This window comes from Macaca thibetana, chromosome 20 (assembly GCF_024542745.1).
Source record: "Macaca thibetana thibetana isolate TM-01 chromosome 20, ASM2454274v1, whole genome shotgun sequence".
In the NCBI taxonomy this organism is placed as follows: Eukaryota; Metazoa; Chordata; class Mammalia; order Primates; family Cercopithecidae; genus Macaca; species Macaca thibetana.
Genome location: NC_065597.1, coordinates 72,926,723 through 72,954,632, shown reverse-complemented (window position 1 = coordinate 72,954,632; position 27,910 = coordinate 72,926,723). Strand labels below are relative to the sequence as shown.

The window sequence follows — 27,910 nt, the reverse complement described above, 5'->3', positions numbered from 1 at the left end:
ACGGTGGGGTTCCAGGAGGTGGGTACAGAGTCTCTCCAGCCGCTGTCGGGCTCAGGCAGCACGTGCAGCTCCCTTTCCTTGGGGACCCTTCCCTTGGGGGTCCTGCCAGCTCACAGTGTGTGCACCCTACTCAGAGTCGGGCCAGCCCATGTCCCCAAACTTTGCTGGACATGCTGAGTCTATGGCTCACAAAACAGCCCCCTTCTCCCCGGTTGGAGCCTGGCCCAGGAACAAGTCCCACATGTGAACCATGTTGGGTGGGAGGACCTCGCTACCTCCGCCCCACCAGCATCACCTGTCTCTAGGGGCTGCAGAGACCCGTAGGCCTGGCTGTCTCCTCAAGAGGGAATCCCACATGTTCCAGTTGTACTGGGCCCCCGTGGCCGGCTATACGCCCATCCTAGACTCCTGGGCAGATGTCTCTGGCTCCTTTTTCACCTCTCCGATAGAACAGCCTTTTGCAGAGCTCTCTCTACCTCCCTAAGAGCACCGATGGGGACCATCTGACCTCTGTGACAAATGTCATTACAGCAGGAACTGCCTTAGCTGCAGGCTGTGAAGTCTGGCTACTCCTTCCTCAAATCATGAGCTCTTGAGGGAACTTTCTCCTATGTCTGGGACCTCCTAACTCTTCTCCACTTTGCATCCGAAGCAAGCATTTAAAAGCACATGCTTAAATACATGACTTCCCTCCGTGGCAGGCTCCTTTGGTTGGCTAAGCCAACCCCTATTTCAACTCTTCTGTTTGCTTCTTCCACCTGGAAGAGCTAAATGTTCATTGTCTCCTGCATGGTCACATGTGCCTGTGGGACTAAGTGTTGGCCAATGAGATGGGTGGCTTCTTAGGAAGATTGTTTTTCCCTGATAAAAGGAACATATTCAGCTGGTGTCATCCTTTCTCTCCTTCCTCTTTCTTCTAGTACTGAACGCACATGCAATGCCCAGATTTCAGCAGTCATTTATGACCATAAGGCTACAACCTGACATGCTAATGACAGTGAACCACGATTCAACAGCTATGGGTGTGATGGTGAGGTCAAGATGCTGCCCTAGCTCTACACAGCCTGCCTCCTTCCAGGCTTCTTGTTTTGTTTGTTTGTACCAGTACCAGCAGGGATGTTGCCCTGATGCAGCTGGACTTCCCCTTGCAGGCCTCTGATTTTTCCAGAAAAGTCTATCAGGGGGTACACACCAGTTAACTGTCTCCTGGTGATGGAAGCAGCTGTTGAGGATTATTCCCTAGACCAATTAATCCATTAGATTGCAACATGGTGATATTCCTGGTCCAGTAGTAGGAATTCCTCCATAAAGACAAACTTTTCATCATCTATTTATTTTTGTTGCCCCTTTCATTCTATTTTTAAAAATTTTTATGTTTTGGCACCTATTTATCCTCAAAATAATGAACTGTTTCCTTAGCATACTCCAAAAATGATAAAGGAGGTATTTTTTATAATATTATGAACTCACGGTTTTTTTTGAGAAGGAGTCTCGTTCTGCTGCCCAGGCTGGAGTGTAGGCTCACTGCAGCCTCTGTCTCTGGGTTAAAGCGATTCTCCTGCCTCAGCCTCCTGAGTAGCTGGGATCACAGGTGCCAACACCACGCCCAGCTAATCTCTGTATTTTTAGTAGAGATGGGGTTTCACCATGTTGGCCAGGCTGGTCTCGAACTCCTGACCTCAGGTGATCTGCCCACATCGGCCTCCCACAGTGCTGGGATCACAGGCGTGAGCCACCGCACCTGGCCTTATTTTACGTATTTAAATCAGTCCAAGTTATTGCCCACAGTGATGCTCCCATCGTCGGCCAGTGGGAACATCTTCTGGTTGGCTCCTGAGAGGGACCACTCACTTTCCAGACCCTCCAGGACCTGAGGCTAGGCTGAGATGATGCTCACAGGACTCGCATACTGACCGGAACCCCGCCTGATCGCACGGGAAGTCCACTGGAAACCCTCGTGGAGCCCACCGGAAGTTTAGCGAAACACCCTCAACTTCCGTAAGAGCGCAGGAAGTTTGACAGAAAACCGCCGGAAACGGACAGAAAGGAGTCCCTGCGACCCCGTAACCTCCTGTGGCGCCCCCTGTTGGCAGAGTCGTAGCGAGGCCGAAATGAGGTCCGCGACGTGGCTGAGTGAGCATCCCGGCTGCCTGTGGATGGGTGGGTGTGGGGCTGAGAGGCGACGACAGTGGGGAGCTTCCTCAGCGATCCTGGGCTTCTCGGGTCAGGCCGACTTCAGTGCGGGCTGGAGGCCATGCACAATACCAAGCGCATGGCGTGGTCCTCAGCTGCCTCGGGACTGGCTTCGCCTCTGCTCCTGGCCCTGGGATGGGGGCCAAAGGTTTTGGGCAGTGGCAGCAGCAGGAGGAAGTAGTACCTGGAAAACGTGTCTCCTGATTCGACCCTTCCTGTCTGGAGGGCTGGGCTGTGGTTTGTTCCCATAGCAACGAACAGGGCTCCCCTGGGCACCAGCCCCTTAGATACGGTGTGCCCCGGGAGGGCGCTGCAGGAGCTACAGGTCCCTCTGGTGGGAAGGGAGGCGGGAGGTGGGCTGGGGCAGCCCGACTGGCCTGCGTGGATACACTACACTTCCTGGTGGGGGACAGGGTGAAGAGGGTTGGTCCCCACCTCTGCCTTGAGCAGAGCTTCCAGTAGGTGAAGCAGTGGGGGTCTCCTGCCTGCCGGAAGGATGGGTGGGGATTCCACATCTCAGCCCAGTAGGGTGGACTGACTGGTCCTCTGACCTCTGGCTCCTTGGAGGGACTGGCCTGAAGTGGGCCCTGGCATCCCCAGCCTCCTCTAAACCACCTCCCTGGAACATGTGGGACAGGAACCCAAGCGGCATCTGAGGAGGGCGGGTTCTGCCAGGCACAGAGGGCTCCAGCGTGATTGCCACTGGTTAATGACCTGCGCCCCCCGCCCCCCCAACCTCTGGTGCCGTCCAAGGACTCTGACCCCAGTGCAGTGTCTGTAGGGAAGAGGAGCCATGGGGCTTCGGGCAGGCCCCATCCTGCTGCTGCTGCTGTGGCTGCTGCCAGGTGAGGGGTGCGCCTCTGTCTTCTCCTCCCTCCCAACCCCTGCCAGCCTGTGTGCTCCCCTTTGCTCTCTTGCTTTCCAGGGGCCCATGGGGATGTGCTGCCTTCAGGTACTGTAGACATCTCATCCCTGCACTCAGCCAGCCCCTACTCCTGGCCAGGGAGGACTGGCCCCAGGGGACATGCAGAGGCCCTTGGCCCCGGGAGCCTCATCCCTGGACATCAAGGGCTGAGGGATGTCAGAAGGTGTTAGGGTAAAGAGTGAGACTGGTAGGGAGGGGCTTTCTGAGAGAGAAGAAAGCTGAGGTCTCCCACCTGCCCATCCCTCTGCAGAATGCGGCCACTCCAAGGAGGCCGGGAGGATTGTGGGAGGCCAAGACACCCAGGAAGAACGCTGGCCGTGGCAGGTTGGCCTGTGGTTGGCCTCAGTGGGGCACATATGTGGGGGCTCCCTCATCCACCCACGCTGGGTGCTCACGGCCGCCCACTGCTTCCTGAGGTGAGTGGCGCTGGGTGGGGGTGCTCCTCGCCCCTCCCCTCAGCGGCTGCCTGCAGCGGGCCATGTGTTTCCGTTCCCCTCTCAGGTCTGAGGATCCCAGGCTCTACCGTGTTAAAGTCGGAGGGCTGACACCCTCCCTTTCAGAGCCCCACTCGACCTTGGTGACTGTGAAGAGGCTCCTGGTCCACTCCTCATATCGTGGGGCCACCACCAGCGGGGACATTGCCCTGATGGAGCTGGAATTCCCCTTGCAGGCCTCCCAGTTCAGCCCCGTCTGCCTCCCAGGACCCCAGACCCCCCTCGCCATTGGGTCCCTGTGCTGGGTAACAGGCTGGGGGTCCACCCAGGAGAGAGGTAAGGGGAATATGCATTCACCAGCTCCCACTCCTAGCCAGGGAGGACCAGCCCAGAGACCACACAGAGCCAGCCTGAGTGGTCTCCACAGACCTTGGTCCGAATGTTTATCTTCTCTCTCCTCCCACCCCACCCTGAAGCTGGGAACACTTGGGGCCAGGAACCATACTGTCCAGACTGTGGGACTCCTCTTGGCCAAGATGACCACCATATTAGATTTTGGGGATCTTGAGCCAGTGTCCAGGATTGTGCCCATGGTGGGATGAATAAGCCAAGGCTAAGAGGTCATGATATAAGCCAGGGTCATGGGAGAGGATCTGGGCTTGAGCACTGCTCCCTGACCCCACTGTCTCCTGGTTTAGGAGTTGGGACGGGCAGGGTAGGTGGGCAGAGAAGAGGTAGGAGGTGCAGCCTGCCACCATCCCAGGTGAGAGGGAAGAGGCTCACCTGATGGGGATGAGGCTCGAGGTGGGCTCAGGCTGGCCCCCGCATCACATCCAGCCCTGGCGAGTGTCCTTCAGGAGGTGGCTGTGCCCCTCCTGGACTCGAACGCGTGTGAGCTGATGTACCACCTAGGAGAGCCCAGCCTGGCTGGCCAGCGCCTCATCCAGGACGACATGATCTGCGCTGGCTCTGTCCAGGGCAAGAAAGACTCCTGCCAGGTGACTGCAGCTCCTGGTCACCCCATGCAGAAGTGTGGGCTCTTTAGGCTCACCGTGTCCTGGGCTCTGTCCCCATGTTCCCCCCCTCAGGGTCTCCAGAGGGACCAGAGTCCTTGCCTGGCTCCTTGGCCTCAGCAGCAGATTCTTGAAGGCACTTGGGGCCCAGGCGTCTCCCTCAATGCAGACCTCATGGGGCCCTCCCTCTCTCTCCCCCAGGGTGACTCCGGGGGGCCGCTGGTCTGCCCCATCAATGATACGTGGGTCCAGGCTGGCATTGTGAGCTGGGGATTCGGCTGTGCCCGGCCTTTCCGGCCTGGTGTCTACACCCAGGTGCTAAGCTACACAGACTGGATTCAGAGAACCCTGGCTGAACCTCGCTCAGGCATGTCCGGGGCCCGCCCAGGTGCCCCTGGGTTCCTCTCAGGCATCTCTGGGTCCCATCCAGGCACCTCCAGGTCCCACCCAGTGCTGCTGCTTGAGCTGTTGACCGTACGCTTGCTTGGGTCCCTGTGAACCCTGAGTCATGGAGTCCAGGGTCCCCCTTCTGGTAGGATTGATGGAATCTAATAATAAAAACTGTAGGTTTTTTTTAATGTGTATTTTATGTCTTTGCTTTTCTAGTAATTCATTTTTATGCTTTACAAAAACATCTGGCTGTGGTAGGTTGGGAGAGCATGGTGCCTGCCCCGGGCAGTGTCTGCGGAACATCTTCATCATTAGGGTCACGGTGTCCAGACTTGCTCAGGACGGTCTTGGGCGATGCCTATCCTGTGTTGTTAGATAAGATCCCTGTCCCTCTCAAAAGTGTCCCAAAAGTGGGAAGAAGAGTTATATAGTCACTGTGACTCAGCCAGTGCAAGAGCTGGAGCTCCTTGAAGCCCACGGATTTTCAGTCTCAGGCATTCTTGTGTAGTTGCCATGGCCACCAACTGTCCAATAATAGGCCTTGTTCTCCCAGCTCCGGCCCACGGAGTGTCCATGCCCTCCCCCACCACCCTGCCCTCTGCTGACTGCAGCCAGTGGGGGCCCTGGGGGCTGTTTCAGGCGTGAACAGGGGCTTTGAGGCCATTGCCAGTGTGGTGGGCAGCGCCCTCTGCCTGTGTCTTAGAAGCATGGGCAAAGCAGTGCCTGGCAGAGCCAGTTCCACACTTGCAGGGAGGGGTCCGTTTGGAAGCTCGCAGCCTGTGTCAGTTTAAGAAACTCTCCCGTCTCTGTGAGACAAGGTGGCTGGGCTTTCACTCCAGTTTGGCACCAGGTCTGGGGGAAGGACCCTCTGCTTGGGTAGGGCACAGTCGGGCCAGCCTTTGTCCCATCGCTACTCCCCTGCCCTGGAGGTGGCTGTTGGGAGCACCCCATGGAGGAGAGGGGCTTTGAGGTCGCAGGTGAGTGGGCAGTGGAGCTGTCACCCCAACGCCTCAGCCCTCCCAGGGAGCACCCTCAGCTGGGTGACCTCTTAGAAAAATGAGGTTGTTCTACTGCACTAGAAGACTGGATGCTCTAGAATCATCTCTCCTTTTGCTGTGGGCCCACCTTCATAAGGTCCTGTTCTCCCCCGACGGCCTCGCCTCCTTCCAACCCCTCTGCCTTCATCCCAGGATGGACGGCGTCCTGGAGGGACTCATTGGATCCGCCAGGAGCTCAGCCTCCTGGGTGGAAGTTTCTGGCCTCTCAGCTTCTCTGTTTTGTCTCACAACTTTCTCTTGCTCATTACTTTCATGCGTTAGTTTGCTAATGGATTCTCCGGCTCTTCACTCATAAATAACTCCTTCCAGAAATCCAGTGAGGAGGGAAAGTGACAGATTAAAACAAAGTCCTCACTTCTAGATTTCTGCTTAAATGTTAGAGTCGGCAGTCCCTCCTCACACAGGCCCGAAGCACCAAGGATGTCTCAGAAGCGCTAAGCCTCCTTCCTTACATATCAGCCCCTTCAGTTTCTCTCTCCTTTTTTCTTTTGTGACAGGGTCTTGCTCTACTGCCCAGGCTGGAGTGCAGTGGCTCGGTCTCAGCTCATTGCAGCCTCGACCTCCTGGGCTTAAGCGATCCTCCCACCTCAGCCTGCCTGGGCGTACACGTGCACACCACCACACTCGGCTAATTTTTGTATTTTTAGTAGAGATGGGGTTTCACCATGTTGCCCAGGCTGGTCTTGAACTCCTGACCTCAAGTGATCCGCCCGCCCCAGCCTCCCAAAGAGCTGGGATGACAGGCGTGAACCATCATGCCCAGCCCACCCCTCCAGTCTCTTCCCCAGATGACCATGACCAGGGCTGCTATGCCCTCAGCCCTGTGCCAGGATCCACTCCCATCCAGGAGGCCCCTGTCCAGGCTGTGTGCCTGTCTGTGTGTGGGTGTGTCTGTGTGTGGGTGTGTATTTATGTGTGTGCCTATGTATGGATGGGTGTTTGTGTGTTTTTATGTTCATGTGTATGTGTGTGTGTGTACGTGTGTGTGTACTTGTGTGTATCTGCGTGTCTATGTGTCTCTGTGGGGTAGGTGTGTGTATGTGTATGTGTCTGTGTGTGTGGGTGTGTGTGTGGGTATTTGTGTCTGTGTATGGGTGTGCATTTGCATGTGTGTGTATGTGTGTTTCTGTATGGATAGGTGTGTGTGTCTCTGGGTGTGTGTGTGTGGTGGGTGTGTATTTGTGTGTGTATGTATATATGGGTGCGTGTGTGTGTGTCTCTGTGTGGGGGGTGAGTGTGTATTTGCGTGTATGTGAATGGATATTTGTGTGTGTGAGTGTGTCTCTGTGTGGATGGGTGTGTATTTTTTTGTGTGTGTGTCGGTGGGTGTTTTTGTGTGTCTCTGTGTGGGTGGGTATTTTTGTGTGTGGGTGGGTATTTGTGTGCTTGTCTGTGTGTATGTGTATTTGTGTGTGTCTCTGTATGAGTGGGTGTGTATTTGTGTGTATGTGTGTCTGGGTGTGTATTTGTGTGCGTGTGTGGGTATTTTTGTGTGTATGTTTGAATGGGTGTGTATTTGTGTGTGTTTGTGTGTCTGTGTGGTCCTCAGCATCCCCCACATTTCCTGGCAGTGGACAGCATGAATGCTCCTCGACCCCCACCGGCAGGGGAAGCCTGCTGAGCCTCTTTTCTCTCCGAGGTGTCTGACACCTGCCAACGGTGAGTTAGAAGGAAGGGGCCTCAGCCAACAGCAAAAGCCACAGGAGAATTTTTCCCACCTGACTTGGGCTGTGGTGCACACACAGCCCTCTTTGTCTTCTCTTTCTCTGGCCCCTGACACAGGTGCTGTTTGTGGAGGACTTAGGAGACTGGTGCTTCTGCTTGTGAAGCCCCTCCTGCCCGGGGCTTGTTGGAAACACACAGAGGGTTCTCCTGGTGCCTGGGCCGGGGGCTGGGTGCAGGTCCGAGAGGGTGGTAGGTGCAGACGTGAGTCCAGGTGGCATCCAAGGTGCTCCACTTCCTCCAGCAGCTCCTCTTTTGTTTTGTTTTGTTTTTTTGAGACAGAGTTTGGCTCTGTTGCCCAGGCTGGAGTGCAGTGGCGTGATCTTGGTTCACTGCAAGCTCTGCCTCCCAGGTTCACACCATTCTCCTGCCTCAGCCTCCTGAGTAGCTGGGATTACAGGCACCTGCCTCCGCGCTGGGCTAATTTTTTGTATCTTTAGTAGAGACGGGGTTTCTTTTTTTTTTTTTTTTTGAGACGGAGTCTGGCTCTGTCGCCCAGGCTGGAGTGCAGTGGTGGGATCTCAGCTCACTGCAAGCTCCGCCTCCCGGGTTCACGCCATTCTCCTGCCTCAGCCTCCCGAGTAGCTGGGACTACAGGCGCCGCCACCTCGCCCGGCTAGTTTTTTGTATTTTTTTTTAGTAGAGACAGGGTTTCACCGTGTTAGCCAGGATGGTCTCGATCTCCTGACCTCGTGATCCGCCCGAGACGGGGTTTCACTGTGGTCTCAATCTCCTGACCTCATGATCCACCCGCGCCAGTCTCCTAAAGTGCCGGGATTACAGGCGTGAACCACCGCGCCCGGCCCTTCGAGCAGCTCCTCTTAGGCCCCAGCTGCCTGGCCCACTCTGACTGCATGGCAGCCAGCACCAAATGTCTCTCAGTAGGACCCCCAGCTTGCTGGTCGGCGTGTCTGTGGGCCCAGTGGACTGCAGGAGGCCTTGGGACTAGTGACGCTGTTTAGAGACAGGTCAGGGCGGGAGCTGCACAGTTCAGTGTTGTGTAGGAGGAAACAATTCAAACGCCCCTGCAGGGCTGAGCTGGTGTGGGGATGAGGAAGTGGCCACAATGGACTCAGGTGTTCCGGAAGGCTGACAGGCTGACTTCTGTCCCAAGGCCAGAGCCGCCCAGGATTGGGGAATGTTTGGCCAAGGGTGAGAAGCAGGAGCAGAGGCAGGGACCCAGCACAGGATGAGCAGTTCCTTCCTCACCCTGGAGCCCAGGGTGCAGGTCTGACACGCACCTTGTCTCTGAACTTGTAGTGAGTCGATGAAAAGGAATTTTCAGGATCACAGCAGGCTCTGCCAGCGGCACTGTGGGCGTGTGGACCTCGGAGTTACAGGACAAGAAAATCACATGTTGTACGGCGGCTGAAGTATTTGGGCACTTGGGGACCCTCAGGAAAGAACCTCCCCACACAATGATGGGACTGGGCCAACACCTGAGCAGGAAGTGGTAGGAGGACTGTGGGATTGGGGTTTAAATTCCATGACTCACTCACTCAGCCTGGGCTTCCTTGTCTGTAAAAAATGTGAGATTAACACCCATCCCAAGGATGTTTGTGATGATTAAATGAAGCAATACTTGTGTAAGCACTTGCCATTGCGCCTGGTCCAACATCGGATCATGATGAATGCTAGTGTCTTTTCTTTCCTTTCCTTTTCTTTTTTTCTTTTCTTTTTTTTTCTTTTCCTTTCTTTTTCTTTTTTCTTTTTCTGAGACAAGGTTTCACTTCTGTTTCTTAGGCTGGAGTGCAATGGCGTGATCTCAGCTCACTGCAATCTGTACCTCCTGGGCTCGAGCAATTCTCCTGTTTTAACCTCCCAAGTAGCTGGGACTACCACACCCGGTTATGTATTTTTGTAGAGGCAGTGTCTTGCCATGTTGCTTAGGCTGGTCTTGAACTCCTGGGCTCAAGTGACCCATCTGTCTAGACCTCTCAAAGTGCTGGGATTACAGGTGTAAGCCACTGTGCCTGGTCCTGCTAGTGTGTTTTCTATCCATCTATCCACTCACCCACCCACCCACTTATGCATCCATCCATCCATCTACTCACCCACTCACCCACCCACCCATCTACTGACTCATAAATTCATCCATCCATCCGTTCATCTACCCACTCACCCACCCACCTACCCACCTATCCATCCACCCACCCATCCATCCATCCACCCACCTATCCATCCATCCATCCATCCATCCACCTATCCATCCATCCATCCACCCACTCACCCACCCACCTACCCATCTACTGATATCCATCCATTTACTGACTCACCCATCCATCCATCCATCCATCCATCCATCCATGCATCCATCCATCCCCTCATCCCAGAAAAAAAAAGATTCAAATCACAGGAGACTTACTAGCACTCTAGTAATACTGGCACACATACACAAAACACTTCAGCAGAAACTGGTTTCCATGAGCAGCGCTTGGAACCCAGTTCTTTTCCTTTCCTTTCCTTTCCTTTCCTTTCCTTTCCTTTCCTTTCCTTTCCTTTCCTTTCCTTTCCTTTCCTTTCCTTTCCTTTCCTTTCCTTTCCTTTCCTTCTTTCTTTGAGACAGAGTCTTGCTCTGTCACTCAGGCTGGAGTGCAGTAGTGCAATCTCAGCTCACTGCAACTTCCACCTCCCGGGTTCAAGTGATTCTTCTGCCTCAGCTTCCTGGGTAGCTGGGACTACAGGCACACGCCATCATACCCAGCTAATTTTTTTATTTTTAGTAGAGACAGGGTTTCACCATGTTGGCCGGGCTGGTCTTGAACTCCTGACCTCAGGTGATCCGCCCGCCTTGGCCTCCCAAAGTCCTGGGATTACAGGTGTGAGCCACCAGCGCCCGGCCAGGACCCAGTTCCTTTCATCACAAAATTTCTCATTACTATGTAAACCTCATTACATTCTACCTATCTCCCAGCCCTCTCAATCCTCAGCTTCAAACACAGTCCTCTGGAAGCACTGAGATCTAGTTTGTTTTGTCTCTTTTTGTGTCTTTCAAGTTGCTCTGCACTTCTCTTTTTGGACTCCTTGGTTTGTCTTCAGAGAGACTCTTTCTTCCCTAAGGCAAACTTCAATCGCTGAATGTCCCATTTGTCAATCTTTAGCATATCCAAAATTCATTTTAAAATACTGGGAATAGACATGTCAAAATGTCAGCAGTGTATCTCTGGGTAGTGAGAATTCTTTTTTTTTTTTTTTTTTTTAAACGCCTCAGCCTCCCAAGTAGCTGGGATTACAGGCACACAGCATCATGCCCAGCTAATTTTTCTATTTTTGTAGAGACAGGGTTTCGCCATGTTGTCCAGGCTGGTCTTGAACTCCAGACCTCAGGTGATCCACCCGCCTCGGCCTCGCAAAGTGTTGGGGTTACAGGCGTGAGCCACCGCACCTGGCAGGGAATTCCTTTTAAATTTAGCTGTCTTTCCTAAAATGTCTGCAGTATACATGCATTGCTTTTGTAATTGGAAGCATAATGCTTAAAATGACATTTCTGTTAAAAAAAAAAATTAGCCAGGCATGGTGGCATGCACAGGTAGGCCTAGTTGCTTGGGAGGCTGAGATGGGAGGATAGCTTGATTTCAGGAGTTTGAGACCAGCCTGGGCAACACAGTGAGATCCCAGCTCCACATAACATTAAAAAAAATTAGTCAGGGCCGGGCGCGGTGGCTCAAGCCTGTAATCCCAGCACTTTGGGAGGCCGAGACGGGCGGATCACGAGGTCAGGAGATCAAGACCATCCTGGCTAACACGGTGAAACCCCGTCTCTACTAAAAAATACAAAAAACTAGCCGGGCGAGGTGGCGGGCGCCTGTAGTCCCAGCTACTCGGGAGGCTGAGGCAGGAGAATGGCGTAAACCCGGGAGGCGGAGCTTGCAGTGAGCTGAGATCCGGCCACTGCACTCCAGCCTGGGAGACAGAGCGAAACTCCGCTTCAAAAAAAAAAAAAAATTAGCCAGGGGTGGTGGTGCTTGCCTGTGGTCCCAGCTACTCGGGAGCTGAGGTGGGCGGGGTGGTGCAGTGAGCTGTGATTCCACCACCGAACTCCAGTCTGGGTGACAGATAAAGACTCTGTCTCAAAAATGAAGAAAGAAAGGAAAGGAAAGGAAAGGAAAGGAAAGGAAAGGAAAGGAAAGGAAAAGGAAGGAAGGAAGGAAGGAAGGAAGGAAGGAAGGAAGGGAAGGAAGGAAGGAAGGAAGGAAGGAGGGAAGGAAAGAAGGAAGGCTCTCTCCCCTGCTCCCCTTTCTCTCAACACAGACCTGCTCCTCCAGAAATGCAGGGTCCTCCTTCTACACTGGGGCAAAGAGCAGGGGAGAGTCAGGGGACCTGCGTCCTCATGGGGATCACAGCCTCATGAAGGGGTGAGTGGGACTTGGGATTCCTGAGCTCGTTCCTCGTCATTTCTCCACAGAGGATTTCAAACCATGGGAGCCCCTGGAACCGCCCCATCCTCCCCTCCCGGTCTTTACCCAACACTCCCCCCATCTTGGTTCCTCTGGCCTGACCTGGGCACCCCCACGTGGAGCCTGAAATGGCACAGGCTTGGGTAGAGGGGGTGGAAGTCCTTATCAAGGCTGGGGAACAAGTGCGTGAGATTCAGAGAGAAACCTCTGGAGGAAGGCTCCTCTCCAGGGTCGTCCTGGCTTCCTTGGGTACCCTCGATAGCAAGTGACAGAAACCCTCTCACATGAGCAGGTGCTGAAAAGACCTGCCCTGCCTTCCCCTGACTGGAGGGGTGCAATTCCGTCTCCCCCACTGGTCCTCTGCTCTGTCCAGGAAGCGCCAGGCTTTTCCGACAGGCCCGATCCTGACTGCCCCCACCAGTTTCTGCCTCTTGGGACCTATCCTTCTCCCAAAGTGCCCAAAGTATCTTGAGTTAGGGTCACCAAATTTAGTAAATGAAAACATAGCAAGCCTGGGCAACATAGCAAGACCTTGTTTCTACAATCAACAACAACAACAACAAAACCCAGGCATGGTGGCATGTGTTTGTGGTCCCAGCTACTCAGGAGGCTGAGGTGAGAGGATCACCTGAGCCCAGAAGGTCAAGGTTGCAGTGAGCCATGATCGCACCATTGCATTCCAGCTTGGGAGAAAAAATAAATAAATAAAAGAAAAATAAACACAAGCGAAAGAAACTTACTAAAACACAAATTTTAAAAGAATTAAATAGAACCCTGAGAAGTAAAAAGTAGTTGATGGAGCTGTTGGGCTGGACAGAGGGGAGGTCCCCAGCTGGCCCCAGGGACTTCTCATTCCTCTTGCAGAAAGGAAAGGGGCTTCTCCTGCAAAGCAGCTGCAGATTCGCTTATCAAAATGTTTGCTTTTCTTTTCTTTTTTTTTGAGATGGGGTCTCGCTCTGTAGCCCAGGCTGGAGTGCAGTGGCATGATCTTGGCTCACTGCAACCCCTCCTGGGTTCAAGCGATTCTCCTGCCTCAGTCTCCCGAGTAGCTGGGACCACAGGCATGTATCACTGTAGCAGGACAAGCTGCAGACAAAACTCCTCAGACACCGGGGTAAAGAAGGAAGTGGTTTATTTGGCCGGGAATGTCGGCAGATTCGCGTCTTAAGAGCTGAGCTCCCCGAAAAAAGCCTTTTTCAAGGCTTACAACTTTAAGGGGTCCACATGAAAGGGTCGTGATGAATCGAGCAAGCGTGGGAAACGTGACTGGGGGCTACATGCATCAGCTAACAGAACAAAAAGTTTTACAATGCTTTTTTCATACAGTGTTTGGAATGTACAGATAACACAAGTAGTTTAGGTCAGGGGTTGATATTATTATTATTACTTTTTTTAACTCCTAGGACCGAATGGTGGTGCCAAGGTTGTCTGGCTATTTATCTTACTTTTTTTTTTTTTTCCAACTTTTTGCTTTTTTTCTGCTCTTGTGAACTAGGCAAGGTGCGGGGAGGAGGGCAGCAGGAGTAGTAGTGGTCTCCTTCCTTACCACCATATCCAGCTAATTTTTGTATTTTTAGTAGAGACTGGGTTTCACCATGTTGGCCAGGCTGCTCCGGAACTCCTAACCTCGTGATCCACCCCTCTTGGCCTCCCAAAGTCCTGGGATTGCAGGTGTGAGCCACCGTGCCTGGCCCAAAATGTTTTCTTAAATGTGTTCTGTGCCTGGGCTTTGATTATCAACATGTTGAATAGCACGTCTGATCACCATAATTTTGAACTGGTGACGGCTGTAAATTTCAAGGTGTCTGTGACAACAGTATTTGATGTGGTCATTTCATGGGTGTTGCATGTGAGGTCACATTCATACCCGAAGGAAACATGAAATTTTCAGTCAAGGGCAATAAAAAAAAAAAAAGAGGTAATTTTCCCCCCATCTCAGTTCACAGATTCTCTGAATTTTGATTTCTGATTTCCAGGTTAAGAAGTGGCTCTCAACCAGCATTTAAAAATAAACAAAAGTAAAAACAGAAGTAGAGAAGAGAAGAAAACGCTAGTGTGTATTTCATGCAGAAAGATGAAGCTGGGTTGTGAAATCTTTGCCTAGGTCTGGTGTTCAGGGGCCAGACTTTGCAGCTTGGCCACCTCAAGGTGAACTTCCAACTCTACCTCTAACTGCTGTGTAGGACAAGTGACTTTGCACTCAGTGCCTCAGTTTCCTCACTTTGCAGAGATAATTAAAGTCCTGTCCTTCAATTGTTGTGGGTGGGGACTTTGGGTGGAGCCCCTGAAACAGGACCTGGCCCTTCCCCTGATCACTGACTGTTTGTTGCATTAGATGATCACTGACTGTTTGTTGCATTAGATGATCACTGACTGTTTGTTGCATTAGATGATCACTGACTGTTTGTTGCATTAGATGATCACTGACTGTTTGTTGCATTAGATGATCACTGACTGTTTGTTGCATTAGATGATCACTGGGTGTTTGGCTGTTGCGTTACACGTGTTGCTTCCTGTGTCTCAAGTAGGATCAATTTCTCTCTGTGGATCATGGTCCCAAAGGGCTGAAAACCCTGTCTCTGGAGGCCCCTGGAGCTCTGATCTTGGCAAGTGCCGATGTGGACTTGGAGGCTTGGGAAGGGGACATGAAGAATGGGCCAGGTCTAGGGCTTATACTGATTTCCTGTTGCTACTGTGACAAATTACCACAGTGTGAGGCCTACTATCTCCAGCCATCTGCATCTCCTGCCTTTGCTCATGTTGAGCCCTCAAACTGTAATGCCCTCCTCCCCTTGTCTCCACTTGGCCAACTGTCCCTCATCCTTTAAGACTTACCTCAGACATTGCCTCCTCTAGGAAGACTTCCCTGAAGCACATCCCCCTCACCTCACCTCTGGGCAGGTGCCCACACACAATGACCTACATGTGTCCCCAACCATGCAGATGGCAAAGTGAACTGCCACTATCTGCCTCTGCACCAGCCCCCACCACGGTGTATACACACTCAACTGAAACCTGGCCTCTTCTTTATACCCCCCAGTGCCAGGAGAGCCTGGTGAGGACAAGGCCTTGGCAAACATTTACTGAGTGAATGGATGAGTGAGTGGCTTCCCTGAGGCCCCTTGAACACTCAGAGAAGCCTGGGACTGAGTGGCCAGAAGAGGCCCGCTGGATGGGCCTGGGGTGAGGGACAGTGGGGAGTGGTGGCCTTGAAGCCTGACTCTTCAAAGATTGTGGGACTGGCACAGAGACCCACAGCACCCCTGAGGGGGTGGTGCTGCTCTCTTTCTGTCCTCGGCAGAGTCACCTTTGCCCTATCCCTCATCTCAGTTCACTGGGCTCCAGCACTGCGGCCTTTGTCTCCAAGGAGCAGGGGAGGGTTTGGTTGTACCCCAGATGCAAGGACCAATCCTGGATGCACTGATTTTGCAGAAGCTTTATTTATTGGTGGATTCAGGTTCAGCGTCCCGACTCAGTTACTCCAGTACCATCAGCCACCACCACCCAGATGGCCTCAGCTCAGATGGCCCCGTACCCCACCCTAGAGACCCGAGGGTGCCTTTGATGGTCATGTGACAGTAACTGGCGGTTCAGTGGTCGGCTCCTCTAGTGGGTAATTCCATTCAAAGCCAATGCTCTTGATGCCGAGGAGTCCATATTGGCCATAGATGCCCACCAGCACCTGCCCCTCTTGGCTGGGGTAGGCAGAGAAGATCTGGCCATCGAGCTTCCCAAAATAGAAAGTGCGGTCCTTGCTGGTGTACAGGACCATACCCCGGAGGAAAGTTTGGAAGGCGACAAAGACTTTTGTGATGTATTCGCCTGGCTGCAGGGTGACTTCCTGGGTATTCCCACCTGAGGCGCCCTGTTTCACGTCCCAGGTGTCTCCAAGTTTCACCTGGACACTGGGGGAGAGGCAAAGCTTTGGACGCCCAGATCTGGGATGGCCCAGCACATCCCGGGTCCTCAGCGCCCCCACCCTCCTTCCCAGGATGCAGAGAGTCCAGCACCATCAGAATTCGGGTCCCTGACACAAACTCGCTGGTCACCAACCCTGGTTCTACCACTTTCAGGCCCTGTGATCTTGAGCTCATTACTCAGCCTCTTCGGACTTAGTTTCCCCATCTGCAAAGTGGATGTGATTTTTGGGAGGAGTCACTGAGGTCCAGGCGAGGAGAGCTCCGTGCAGTGCCTGGTCCACGTGACTGCAGAAGGCACCAGCTGCCGTCACTGTGGCCCACATATGAGCTGCCTCTGGCTGAGCCTGGACCTCCCCAGCCTTAGTCACTCTGAGAAGAGCAGCTCACAGACCGAGGGGCAGGTGACTTCCCACACTCACCAGCACTTCCCCGACGGGGCTTATCTGCATCCCTCCCTCACCCTGCTGCTCTCCTAGGACGCACCCCTCCGGCTCGCCATGCTCACACAGTCTCCTCTGCTGTTGGGCTTCTCTCCCCTCTCCCAGGACCCCAGAACTCCTAAGTGCAGGGCAAAAATCCATCCCAGACCTCCAGCAGAGACACCTCGATATGAAGGAAATGGTCCTGGATTTCTGCCTCTAACACTTCTGCTGACTCATGTTCAGTCAGTGGTCCACTCTGACCCTTACCTCCTGTCTTCTTTGACAGTAATCGGACAGACTTTTCCCTGACTTTCCTATCAGGCATGGGGACGGAGAGGTCATTTTTGGTTGAGTTGAGCTTGGGTTGAAGGGAGAAGGTGGGGAGGACGGTCTGACCTCTGCTCAAGCCATGAAGCATCGGTGGGAGCCAGGCATGCGTGGGAAAACTGGCTACAGGTGCCTACCGGCTGCCCCGAGTTCCTAAAACTGTGGGATGGGTGGGGACATGGCCTCACTCACCTTTTCACCAGGAGAAGACCCACAGACACCCGCAGCCCTGTAATTTCATGGTCGTAATCTTCAGTGGTGGTGAAATACTTCCCTCCTCCAGGGCCGTACATCTCTGCAGAAAAGAGAACAAAAGGGAAGAAAATCCCCACGCAGTGATATGGGGGCAACCTCTGCCAGAACAGGGGACCCCGCCCCTCCAGGCAGACAGGATGGTTCTGTGACCAGAGTTAGTCTGGGACAAGGGCCAGGTGAGGCCCTGGCTCTCCTGGAGGGAGGCAGGGGAGGTTGAGGGCAGTCTCCACCGACTTACTCCCTGCCCAGGTGGGGCCCCCCAGGAGGGCAAGCGTGAGCAGCAGCAGCATGGCCTCTGGCTGGCGCATCCCAGGGCTCTGTGGGAAGAAGAGAGGCCTCCTGACTCCAAAGCAAGGACCAGTGTGGCCTCGCTGGGCCCCACCCATGGAGCCAAGCACCTTACCTCGCCTGTGACTGGGTGTCTGATTGTGTTGGGCACCCTTCACATCGCCTTTATACTCTCCTGGGCCCTCTGGGCCCCCATCCAGAAGGAAGGAGCAAGGGGCCACCAGGGGGACAGGAAGGAGCTGGCCGTGGGGCTCTTCCTGGGGGAAGGCCCAGGGCCGGCCTTGGGGAGGCTCCCGGACGTGTGGCATTTGCTGTCTTGGCTCTGCAGCCTACATAAACAGAGCTGGGGACAGTGACAGGCACTTCACGATCACCTCTGGGCTCTCTCAGTCAACACTGGTGCCGACCTGGATGGCAGAGTTGGGGAGAGGCTGGCTTATTGGCTTCCACCCGAGGGTAACAGGTCAAGGGTCCACAAAAGCTCCGTGGGGCCCACTGTCACCGTGGGCGACCTGGAGTCAGGGCCTCCTTCAGACTCAAGCAGCACCTGGTGCCTGGCAGGCTTCCTAGGACCCAGGCTGAGCTCGATGCGGGCCCCAAGAGAGCTTGAATGGACCACCCAGCCCTTTGTGTCCTGTGCCCTGTGCAACAGGTGCCCCAGGCACTGGCCCTCAAGGCACTGCCCTTGGAGGCTGCCTGGGTTTCTCCTCTTTGCTGCATCTGGGTGGAGCGGGTATGAGCCAGTGTTCAGGGGCTCAGAGATCATAGGAGGGAAGGACACCAAAGGTGCAGTCCTTGCCACGATGGGAGGCAGAGGGCCTGGGGAGGGCGACCCCCCAGGCTGGTGTTTGGAGATGTCTCATCCCAAGGACCCTGAAGGACCCAGGGCATTGGGAGTGAGCTGGAGTCTGCAGAAGAGGTGGGGTGTCGGATAAGGATCAGGGGAGAAGAGATAAAGGCTGTCAGATGCCCTGCAATCAGGGGACAGATTGCAGCTCAAACGCAGTTCCATGTGTGTCCTCAGGACACCTTTCGTGTGTGTTCCAGGGACTGAAGCTCTGCAGGGCCCGTGACCACTCGGAACAGCCACAGAGCCGTGATCACCAACACAGGACCCTGGAGCCAGAGGCGGGTCCAGCCCGGCTTCCTTATGTAGCTGGGCTGGGATCTGCAGGCACTTGCTTCACCTCTCTGGGCCTCTGTTCTGTGTGGATAACAGTAGAACCTCCCCTTGACGGTGCTGTGAGGAGCTGAGATCCTCCCCCCGGGGCCAGTTTCCCTGACCCTTAGACTTTATGCCTTGGGGGAGACTGTACCACGTTAATTTTTGGAAAGAGCAAAAGCTGACAAATCATAGACGCGTCCACCTGGAGATGCCGAGAGCCCCGGTGGTGGATCCCTGGCTTTGGAAAACTTGGGTGGAGACAGTGGGGGACGCTCCCACTGCACACCCATCCCCCAGGGAAACAGGGTGGAAGACCAATGTGTCTGGACCCCACATGCTTCCCAGGCAGAGGGGTGTGGAGAAGGGCTTTGCGCATGCACAGAATGACTCTGGAAGTGCTGACTCGCCAGGAACGGGGACGCTGGTCTCAACAGGATGAGGGTGGGCAGGGGCTGCGAGAGGCGCAGGACTTTAATGACTTGAACCAGGGCCTGCGCCAGGGGTGGCGATATACGGCCCAGCCAACCACCACCTGGGCACCTCTGCCCAGCCCATGAGCAAAGAATGTCTCCTACATGTTAACATTCTTAGGAAACATTCTAAAGAACGATGTCTTGTGGTCCATGAAAATTATTTAAAATTCCCATGCCCCAGTTCATAAGTCAAGCATCATTGGCCCACAGCCGCCATGCGCTCATTGGCATGTGGCCTGTGGCTGCCTTCATGCTTGCACAGAAGCTCACATGGCTGTGACAGAGACCTGCAGCCCCTGAACCTAAAATTCTACTATCTGGCCCTTCACACAAAATGTCCACCCACTCCTGGTCAATACCTATTCCCAAAGAACCACCATAGCCCTGTACCTGGTGCTGGATGGCACAGTCAGGAAGGGGGCTCCCCGTGACCCCCCAGCCCTGACGGGGCAGGAGCAGAGCAGCACATTAGCCTTGGCACCTAGCCCTTGTTCTGGCGCCTGTACCATCTCCCTGGAGAGGCTGATCAGGGCTGGGTTCCTACTGACTAGTGTTTCAAGGTGAGGCCCCAGTTGCACCTCTCTGCACCCCCTCAAGCGCTCCTCTGATTTCGAGGGAAGCAGACCCCAGGCTGGGGGAGGGTAAGAGGAGCCCCTCTCAGGAGGAACCTCCTTCAGGGAGGTGGAGGTGGAAGAGGCCAAGCCCTTGGCTAGCACAGCTCTTGGAGGCAGGAGCTCAGAGCTGGCACAAAGGGGCTGTGTTCTTGCCCCAGCCCAGCCTGAGGGCGCCTTTCCATGTTTTGCTGGCAGTTCAGAGGCCTTCTTTCTAACTCCAGGCTGACAGGGTTTGGTGCCCAGAAGGAGAGTCATCTGGGCCAGGACTCCAGAAGCACCAGCTGGGGTTGGGGGCACTAGGAGGCAGAGACAGTATACACTGGAGGGGAGGTTAAGATGGTACGAACATGGGGATCACACATGCTCATTCACACACGTGCACTTGAAGATGCATGCATACACATGCAGCCGGACACACACTGCCCAGCCTCTCCTGCACGCGGGGGGCATGCACACACGACACCCCTCTTCACCTGCATGCCTGACCTGGGGAAGAAGCCCACCTGGTGGGAGGCACCCCCTCTCCCACCCTCCATCTGCCCTGGCCCAAGTGCTGGCCCTGAGCCCGAGTACAGGGAGACTCAACACAGGCCCTTTGTCCCTTGGGATCAGGGCTCCCAAGAGAGGGATTTACTGAGCATTTATTTCCAGCCCTGGGCACACCCAGTCCTCATTCTGCCAGGAGAGGGGAACAATGAGGCCTTCTCCTGCCTGCAGAGGTGGCCCCGGGCCGGCTGGTCCTTGTGTGTCAGGAGTCAGGTTAGGGCCACAAGCCCCTGGCCTCCCTGCCCTCCAGGTGTGGGACTTGGGAAGACCCCTCTGTGGCTCTGCAGCCTGAGGCACAGCAGACAAGAGGGTCTCCATCTGCACCCACTCAGTGGGTGGGGCCTCCCTGTGGCCTGGGGGCCAGGCTGAGCCTCTGCAGGAAGCCCCCAGCCTCACTGGAAGCAGGAACATGAGTTCCTGGCTAGGATCTCCGGATAGGACTGGCCTCACCGAGACTCTGAGCAAAGTCAGGAGCTGTCTCCTCCCAGGGCCTTGGCGGCTCCCTGGGACTCAGGAACCAGAGGGAAGGTCCTGCTGCCTGGGGGAGGGGCAGGATCAGAAGCCCAGGGGCCTTTACCCCAACCCCAGCAGGTCAACACGGGCTATGCATGTGGACTTGCCCTTGAACGGCTGCTGCTGGGGAAGGAGGCCCTGAGGGAAGGGCGCAGCCTTGTGCTCCTGAAACCACAGCTCCCCCCGCATGCCTGTGGCACACTCACTGAGTTCCCTTTGGTGCCACACCTGCACTAAGCATTTTTTTTTTTTTTCAGAGACAAAGTCTGTCTCTGTTGCCCAAGCTGGAGTGCACTGGCTCGATCTCGGCTCACTGTAACCTCCACCTCCCGGGTTCAAGCGATTCCCCTGCCTCTGCCTCCCAAGTAGCTGGGATTACAGGCACCCACCACTACGCCTGGCTAATTTTTTTTATTTTTAGTAGAGATGGGGTTTCATCATATTGGCCAGGCTGGTCTCGAACTCCTGACCTTGTGATCTGCCTGCCTCGGCCTCCCAAATTGCTGGGATTACAGGCGTGCGCTATCACACCTAGCCTCCGCTAAGCATTTTATCTGCACTTACCCCAGAGAAACTCAATACTTTTATTGGAAAACCAGGACACATAACCACACATTTTGCCTAATCTTTCACGTAATTCACCTTCCACTAGTATTGATGTCGGGCTCAGCTTTTGCACCTGCCCCGGTAGATTCCGTGATAAGTGACCTGAGCAGCCTGGCCCGGCGCCACACTCCGACCCTGTTCCTGACTGCACCTCACGAAGCCACTCCCAGCCTCGGTTTCTCTATGAGTAAACAGGCCCCTAGCACACCCCAGCGCCTGAGGCTGTTGGGAGGGAGGAGCGAGACAATGTTTGTGGCCGCCAGCCATCTGCTGGGGAAACCAGTCCATGTTATTGAGGTGATATGGTTTGGCTGTGTCCCTGCCCAAATCTCATCTTGAATTGTAGTTCCCATCATTCCTACATGTTGTGGGAGGGACCTGGTGAGAGGTAATTCAATCGTGGGCAGCGAGTTACCGCCATGCTGCTGTTCTCGTGATAGAGAGTGAATTCTCACAACATCTGCTGGTTTTATACAGAGATGTTCCCCGTTTTGCCCGGCACTTCTCCTTACTGCCACCATGTGAAGAAGGACGTGTTTGCTTCCCTTTCTGCCGTGATAGTAAGTTTCCTGAGGCCTCCCCAGCCATGCTGAACTGTGAGTCAATTAAACCTCTTTCCTTTATAAAATACATACCCCCTTGGCCGGGCGCGGTGGCTCAAGCCTGTAATCCCAGCACTTTGGGAGGCCGAGACGGGCGGATCACGAGGTCAGGAGATCGAGACCATCCTGGCTAACACGGTGAAACCCCGTCTCTATTAAGAAATACAAAAAAAACTAGCCGGGCGAGGTGGCGGGCGCCTGTAGTCCCAGCTACTTGGGAGGCTGAGGCCGGAGAATGGCGTGAACCCGGGAGGCGGAGCTTGCAGTGAGCTGAGATCCGGCCACTGCACTCCAGCCTGGGTGACAGAGCGAGACTCCGTCTCAAAAAAAAAAAAATAAAATAAAAAAATAAAATAAAATACATACCCTCAGTTATGTCTTTATTAGCAGCGTGAGAATGGTACATGAGCTGGTACATGAGGACCAGCCCGGACGAGGCCCTCGATGGTGTCAGACACTAGAACAGCCTCACGCTGGTTTGAGTCAGTTGCTCGTCTCCTTCCCAGAAGTGGTTGAGCCCTCCCTGGGAGGCTGCAGAGGGAGTAGCCCTGTGGGTGCGTCACTGGTCCGGGAGGCCAGTTCCTGACTGCGGCCCCCACCGTGAGCCATGTGGAGGGCCTGGAATTTTTGAGACTCGAGGATGGACGGTCCAGATGGACCAAGATGGCGGAAGCTGAGGATGGGCCCTGGGGAGCTGTCCTCCAAGGACGAAGCCAACAGACATTTCCCCTACATTTACCACCCAAATTCAGACATATTGGAGAGTAAAAGGTGACAGTGACACCCATGCACTCCCTGCCTCTCCTGTCCTCAGCATTCTCCTGTGTGGGTGTCACTGCATTTGTCTATGTCCTGGACCCTCCGTCCACCCATCACTTCATCTTCTTTCCTCAGACATATCAGGTGCTGACCTCAGTTCACTTCCCCTCAGTCACTTCTGCATGCGTGTCATTAACCAGACTGTTGTGGGTTTGGACTTCTCCCAATTTGAAGCACAGTCTGCATACAACGAAATCACAAATCTGGAAGTGTATATTCACAGGTTTAAAAAATATTTATGAATTCCCGGACCACTTGGCTGGGCTGCAGCATCTGGCAGGAGGCCTGGGGCTAACTGCTCACTTGAGACCAGCCTGCAGAACAAAGTGAAACCTTTTATCTACAGTAAATAATTTTAAACAGCTTAGCTGGGTGTGGTAGTGTGGGCCTGTAGACCCAGCTACACTCAGAAGACTGAGGTGGAAGGAGCCCAGGACTTCAAAGTTGCAGTGAGCTAGAATCACACCACTACACTGGCTCCAGTCTGGGTGCCAAAGCGAGACCCTATCTCTTTAAAAAAAGAAAACAAAAAAAAACTATGCCAGGCACGGTGGTTCACGCCTGTAATCCCAGCACTTTGGGAGGCTGAGGCGGGTGGATCGAGAGGTCAGGAGTTTGAGACTAGCCTGGCCAATATGGTGAAACCCCGTCTCTACTAAAAATTACAAAAGTAGTTGAGCATGGTGGCACTCCCAGCTACTCAGGAGGCTGAAGCAGGATTATTGCTTGAACCAGGGAGGTGGAACTTGCAGTGAGCCGAATGGCGCCATTGCACCCCAGCCTGGGTAACAGAGTGAGACTCTGTCTCAAAAAAAAAAAAAAAAAAAAAAAAAAAAAAAAAAAAAAGGATGATGGGAAAACTGGCTGAAAGCTGTTGTAGCCATTGAGTAGCATTTCATGACTGGGTTGAAATACAGCAGAAGACAAGGCCAACTCTATAAAAGGAACCACTAGTACAATTTGAACAAAAAGTTGTGTTAGCGATATCGCCAAAGTTACCCACTAGGTGGAGTAAAGCATGTTTTTAGGTCCAGTTCTGTTAAGTTACCCAAAGCAGTTACTGGCTGTAAATCTTTAATTACAGATTATCCTGTCAAGGGAGAAAGGTGGGCCTTAAGAGAGGTAAGTGGACCACCATGATATGGAATCTCATTTTGATGGTCTTGGGAAAAGCTGCAGTATGAAGCCGGCAATTTTGCAGTTAAAGTGTCTCTGGTTATGGCCTTGGATGGTTGGTGAACTCTCAGTGTGGTCCACACATCAGGCACAATACTTGTCCCTTGATATTTATGTTAAGTTGTTTAGTTTTAGCTTACAGGGCATTTATGAAAGAACAACTTACAGTTTTAATAATTCCATAGGAGAAAACTGGATTGGAGGAACTTAGAATTTAGGGTCTGATATAGTCTACAGGTAGATGATAAAACTGGTCTATAAACAATTTAAATATGACATTCCAAAGCCTTTGTAATGTTACAGGATCTCTGGAGTATTGTTTTTCTGGCTGGAAACCTGTGGCTGCTGGCACCTTGGCCCAAGTTTTGCTCGGGCCTGCTGGGCTCATTTCACCCACTCAGCCTGGCAGGCTGTGCTCGGCTCACACTACCGGCCTGGATCCCGTGCCTCCAAGTGAGACTGCGAGCCGCCTGTGGAATGGCGAGGGGTGTGTGAGTGAGCATGGGCCCCAGCCACTGTGCAGTCATACATGCCAGCTGCTGCCACGGGGCAGGCAGCTCCAGGTCCCGGCATGGGCGCCACCTCTCTGCGAGGCTGCAGCTGGACCGGGTGCACCACAAGCAGCTTGGCTGGCACCAGGGAATGTGGTGGCACCTGGAAGCTTGGAGATGCCAGGAACCACAGAGCCCCAAAGAGGGAGACACAGACCTGGCTCAGGGAGCTCCCAGGTCTGGGCTCCCCTGAAGCACTGCAGCTTTTCTCTCCTTCTCTTCACCGGAAATGTGGCGAGCAAGGGCCATGTTCAGCCCTGTTTGTGTTACAGCTCCTTTATCTTCGCCATTTCATGGGTCCCGAGTTCTTGTCCTGTGACCAGGAAGAACGAGGTATGCAGACAAGTGGAGGGTGAGCAAGGCAAAGAGGAGCTTTACTGAGTGATAGAACCAAATTTTGGGTAAAGCAGTTAGAGTCAGTTACTACTATACTGGTTGGACAAAGAATAGTTGTTAACTGTGAAGATGTGACAAAATTATGTGAGGCTTAGAATGTAAGAGCTGTTCTTTAAATGTCTGTGCAGGATTCTCTTGGTCTCAATTTCTCACCCTTGAAGGTAGAGTGTTACCTTTCCTCCTGGTGTAGGGAGAGTCTTTTTTTTTTTTTTTTTTTTTTTTTTTTTGAGACGGAGTCTCGCTCTGTCGCCCAGGCTGGAGTGCAGTGGCGCAATCTCGGCTCACTGCAAGCTCCGCCTCCCGGGTTCACGCCATTCTCCTGCCTCAGCCTCCCGAGTAGCTGGGACTACAGGCGCCCGCCCCTGCGCCCGGCTACTTTTTTCTATTTTTAGTAGAGACGGGGTTTCACCATGGTCTCGATCTCCTGACCTTGTGATCCGCCCACCTCGGCCTCCCAAAGTGCTGGGATTACAGGCGTGAGCCACCAAGGGAGAGACTTTTACATGGACTTTTCATCCTTTGCTTTAAAGAAACAGCACAAAGGTCAAAATGATTTTTTTGAAAACTGCTGTTTTCAAGTGTCTTTACTTAAATAGTCAATATGCCAGAATACTGAGGAGTTTGGAGAAAAGAGAATTTAGTTTAGAGAGGGATAAAGAAGAGGTGTAGAAATGGGACAGGAAGGCTGCAGACAGGAAAGAATCTCAGCTCGCTTTGAGCCAGTGTCTTGTGGAGAGGCAATTTTGAATCAGAATGCGCTTAGAACTTCAAGAAACACATGAAGTATGCCACTCATTCAGATTGCTTAATTTTAGGCTCACAGTCTCATAATTTAGCCCTAAAAGACAATTTTGGGGGAACTCAAAAGACCCCCAGTGAAGCGGTGTCATTGTCTGGGGTAAATACCCGAGGTTTGTTGCCTCATGCCAAGGAAATCAAGGACACAGACACATGTGGAGTGAGATTAACAATGGAGGTTTAGTAGAAGAAAGAAAGAGAAAGGAGAACAGTTCTGTCTCCAGTGAAGGAGAGGGGTTCCTGAGTGGGACTTCTTGCCCCTGGCAGAGTGCACAGGGTTTTATAGACAGGCTTGAGGAGGCGGTGACTGATTTACATAGGGCCCAAAGATTGGCTGGACCACGTGTGACGTTTACATAGCGTGCGGGGAAGCTGGTTACCGCACCCTAATCTCTTATTATGCAAATAAGGTCTCTACTTGGCCAGTGCCACGTTGCCTGCTCCTTACTGTGCATGTAGTTGACAATGAAAGAGGAAGATGGAGCCACCATGCTGGACGTGCCTAGTCCCCAGTTAGCCTTTTCCTACGACACAGCTGCTAGCATTCACCCATGCAAGCTTCTAGCTTGCTTGTCTATATCTGCAGCTCGATTTTACAAGCTGCTCTTTGTTAGAAAAGAAAATAACTTGGGGGCTGCGTTTCATTAGAAAGAAAACCTGGGGCTCACACCTATAATCTCAGCACTTTGGGAGGCCAAGGGGGTCAGATCACCTGAGGTTGGGAGTTCCAGACCAGCCTGACCAACATGGAGAAACCCCGTCTCTACTAAAAATACAAAATTAGCCGGGCGTGGTGGCTCATGCCTATAATCCCAGCTACTCAGGAGGCTGAGGCAGAAGAATTGCATGAACTTGGGAGGTGGAGGTTGCGGTGAATCGAGATCTCACGACTGCACTCCAGCCTGGACAAGAGCAAAATTCCATCTCAAAAAAAAAAAAAAAGAAAGAGAGAAAGAAAGAAGAAAACCATACCAAGAACTTCTTTCCCCTCGCTATCTGCCTAAATAATCTCTTCTTAACTCCTATATCACCAGGAGGGCCATAAAGGATCCGAAGTAGCTTAGGTGTACTCTGTCCCTTGATTTGAAAGCACCTCCAGCCTCAGTCACTGAGCCACAGCCAAGGACTTAGCAGCCCCCGCTTCGAATCCTCTCACTCCCCCACACTCTGTCCCCCTCACACTGCTTTCTCCTGCCATGCCACTGCCTTCCACAGGCCATTTCCACCGAGGAAAAGGAATCATCTTGTACGTCCACTATCTAGATTCTCCACTCTTTCCACCCCTTTGCTGATGTAAGTAAGAGTAATGACCTGCTCCCTGCAGGCACTGAGGATTAGATCCATGCAAGAATTCAGCAGAGAAACAACAGGAATACCCTTAGTCCTGTCTAAGGGATCACTAACGATTACAATAAAAAGCAACTAGTGAAGGCATTTAAGAGGAAATTTGCCTGCAATGGGACGGTAACTGAGCATCCAGAATACAGAGAAGCCATTCAGCTACAGGATGACCAGTGCAAGAACATATGCCAGTGCCTTGTAGAGGTAAGACTGGCTAAGGACGATCGACTGATGGTTCAAGGGTTTTAACTACTTGTGGCTCACTGAAACTTAAGTGAGGATTTCCTCGTAATGAGTAGAATTTCCCTTCTTTCCCTTGTTACAAGTTTAAAAACCTCACAGTTTGTCTAATGTAACCATTTGGGGTCTGCTTTTAACTTGGACTAGTGTAATTCCTTCATGCAATAAACTGAAAAAATAAAAATAAAAAAATAAAAACATAGCTAAGGGAGGACTATGATTTTCAAACACGGAGCCAGCTGGAGTCCCACAAGGGGAAGCATTATTGCCTACTCCCTGGGTGCCCAGAGCCTCACCTCAGGGCTGCGCCAGCTCTGGGGCATCCTATGCCCCAGGACTACTCTCAACATGGTGGGGGGCGTGGTCAAGAGAGAAACGCCCACCCTGGTGTCCTTGTCCTCAGTGGGCCAATGCTGAGGCCCCCACAGGATTGCACCCCAGTTGCCTAGAATGGCACCCTCTGTGTTTATGCAAGCTCATCAGCGTTCCCTCCCTCCCTGCCTCAGTTTCCCCACTTCCTGCAATCACCTCCCAGATAAACTACCTGCACCCATGTCCTGGTCCTAGGTCAGCCTTGGGGGAACCATGGTAAGATCAGGATGTCTGGCGTTTCTGTGCTGGATCCTTAGGGGGTGAGGGATGTCAGGATCATTTCCTCCAATGCACACACCCCCACTCCAGGCTTCTCAGCTCCTGGCACCCTGGAACTACTCCTGTTCCATTGCG

The 27,910-nt window shown here is 53.2% G+C and overlaps 3 protein-coding genes and 1 pseudogene across 30 annotated transcripts in view; 3 read left to right on the top strand and 1 right to left on the bottom strand.

Annotated features, from left to right (window-relative positions):
- LOC126944677 (elongin-B) overlaps positions 1-27,910 on the top strand; it is a 124,922-nt gene that overhangs the window by 49,334 nt on the left and 47,678 nt on the right. Inside the window, exon 1 of one of the 25 annotated variants that reach the window (XM_050774434.1) lies at positions 11,739-11,742. The exons of the other annotated variants lie outside the window; for them this stretch is intronic. The gene's annotated coding sequence lies outside the window, so the exon portion shown is untranslated. Of the gene's footprint in view, positions 1-11,738; positions 11,743-27,910 lie in introns of those variants that run through there. 25 annotated transcript variants of the gene reach the window in all.
- LOC126944668 (serine protease 30-like) lies at positions 31-5,138 on the top strand. 4 transcript variants are annotated; one of them, XM_050774404.1, is made up of 8 exons: positions 31-1,030; positions 1,859-2,133; positions 2,831-3,038; positions 3,119-3,145; positions 3,369-3,534; positions 3,620-3,888; positions 4,390-4,550; positions 4,767-5,138. In XM_050774404.1, the coding sequence occupies exons 3-8, from the start codon at positions 2,987-2,989 to the stop codon at positions 5,061-5,063; spliced, it is 972 nt and encodes a 323-aa protein (XP_050630361.1). In that variant the 5' UTR covers positions 31-1,030; positions 1,859-2,133; positions 2,831-2,986; the 3' UTR covers positions 5,064-5,138. The 4 variants fall into 4 exon arrangements, with proteins under 4 accessions (XP_050630361.1, XP_050630360.1, XP_050630358.1 ...); XM_050774403.1 differs by having other exon boundaries at positions 2,947-3,038; positions 4,390-5,138; XM_050774401.1 differs by having other exon boundaries at positions 4,390-5,138.
- ZG16B (zymogen granule protein 16B) overlaps positions 15,549-27,910 on the bottom strand; it is a 58,494-nt gene continuing 46,132 nt past the window's right edge. Inside the window, exons 3-5 of the mRNA XM_050774604.1 lie at positions 17,295-17,373; positions 16,994-17,096; positions 15,549-16,037 (exon numbers count right to left, since the gene is read on the bottom strand). Coding sequence (XP_050630561.1) covers positions 15,701-16,037; positions 16,994-17,096; positions 17,295-17,364 — 510 coding nt within the window. The 5' untranslated portion in view covers positions 17,365-17,373 and the 3' untranslated portion in view covers positions 15,549-15,700. The remainder of the gene's footprint in view (positions 16,038-16,993; positions 17,097-17,294; positions 17,374-27,910) is intronic.
- LOC126945080 (eukaryotic translation initiation factor 1-like) lies at positions 22,504-27,193 on the top strand (annotated as a pseudogene).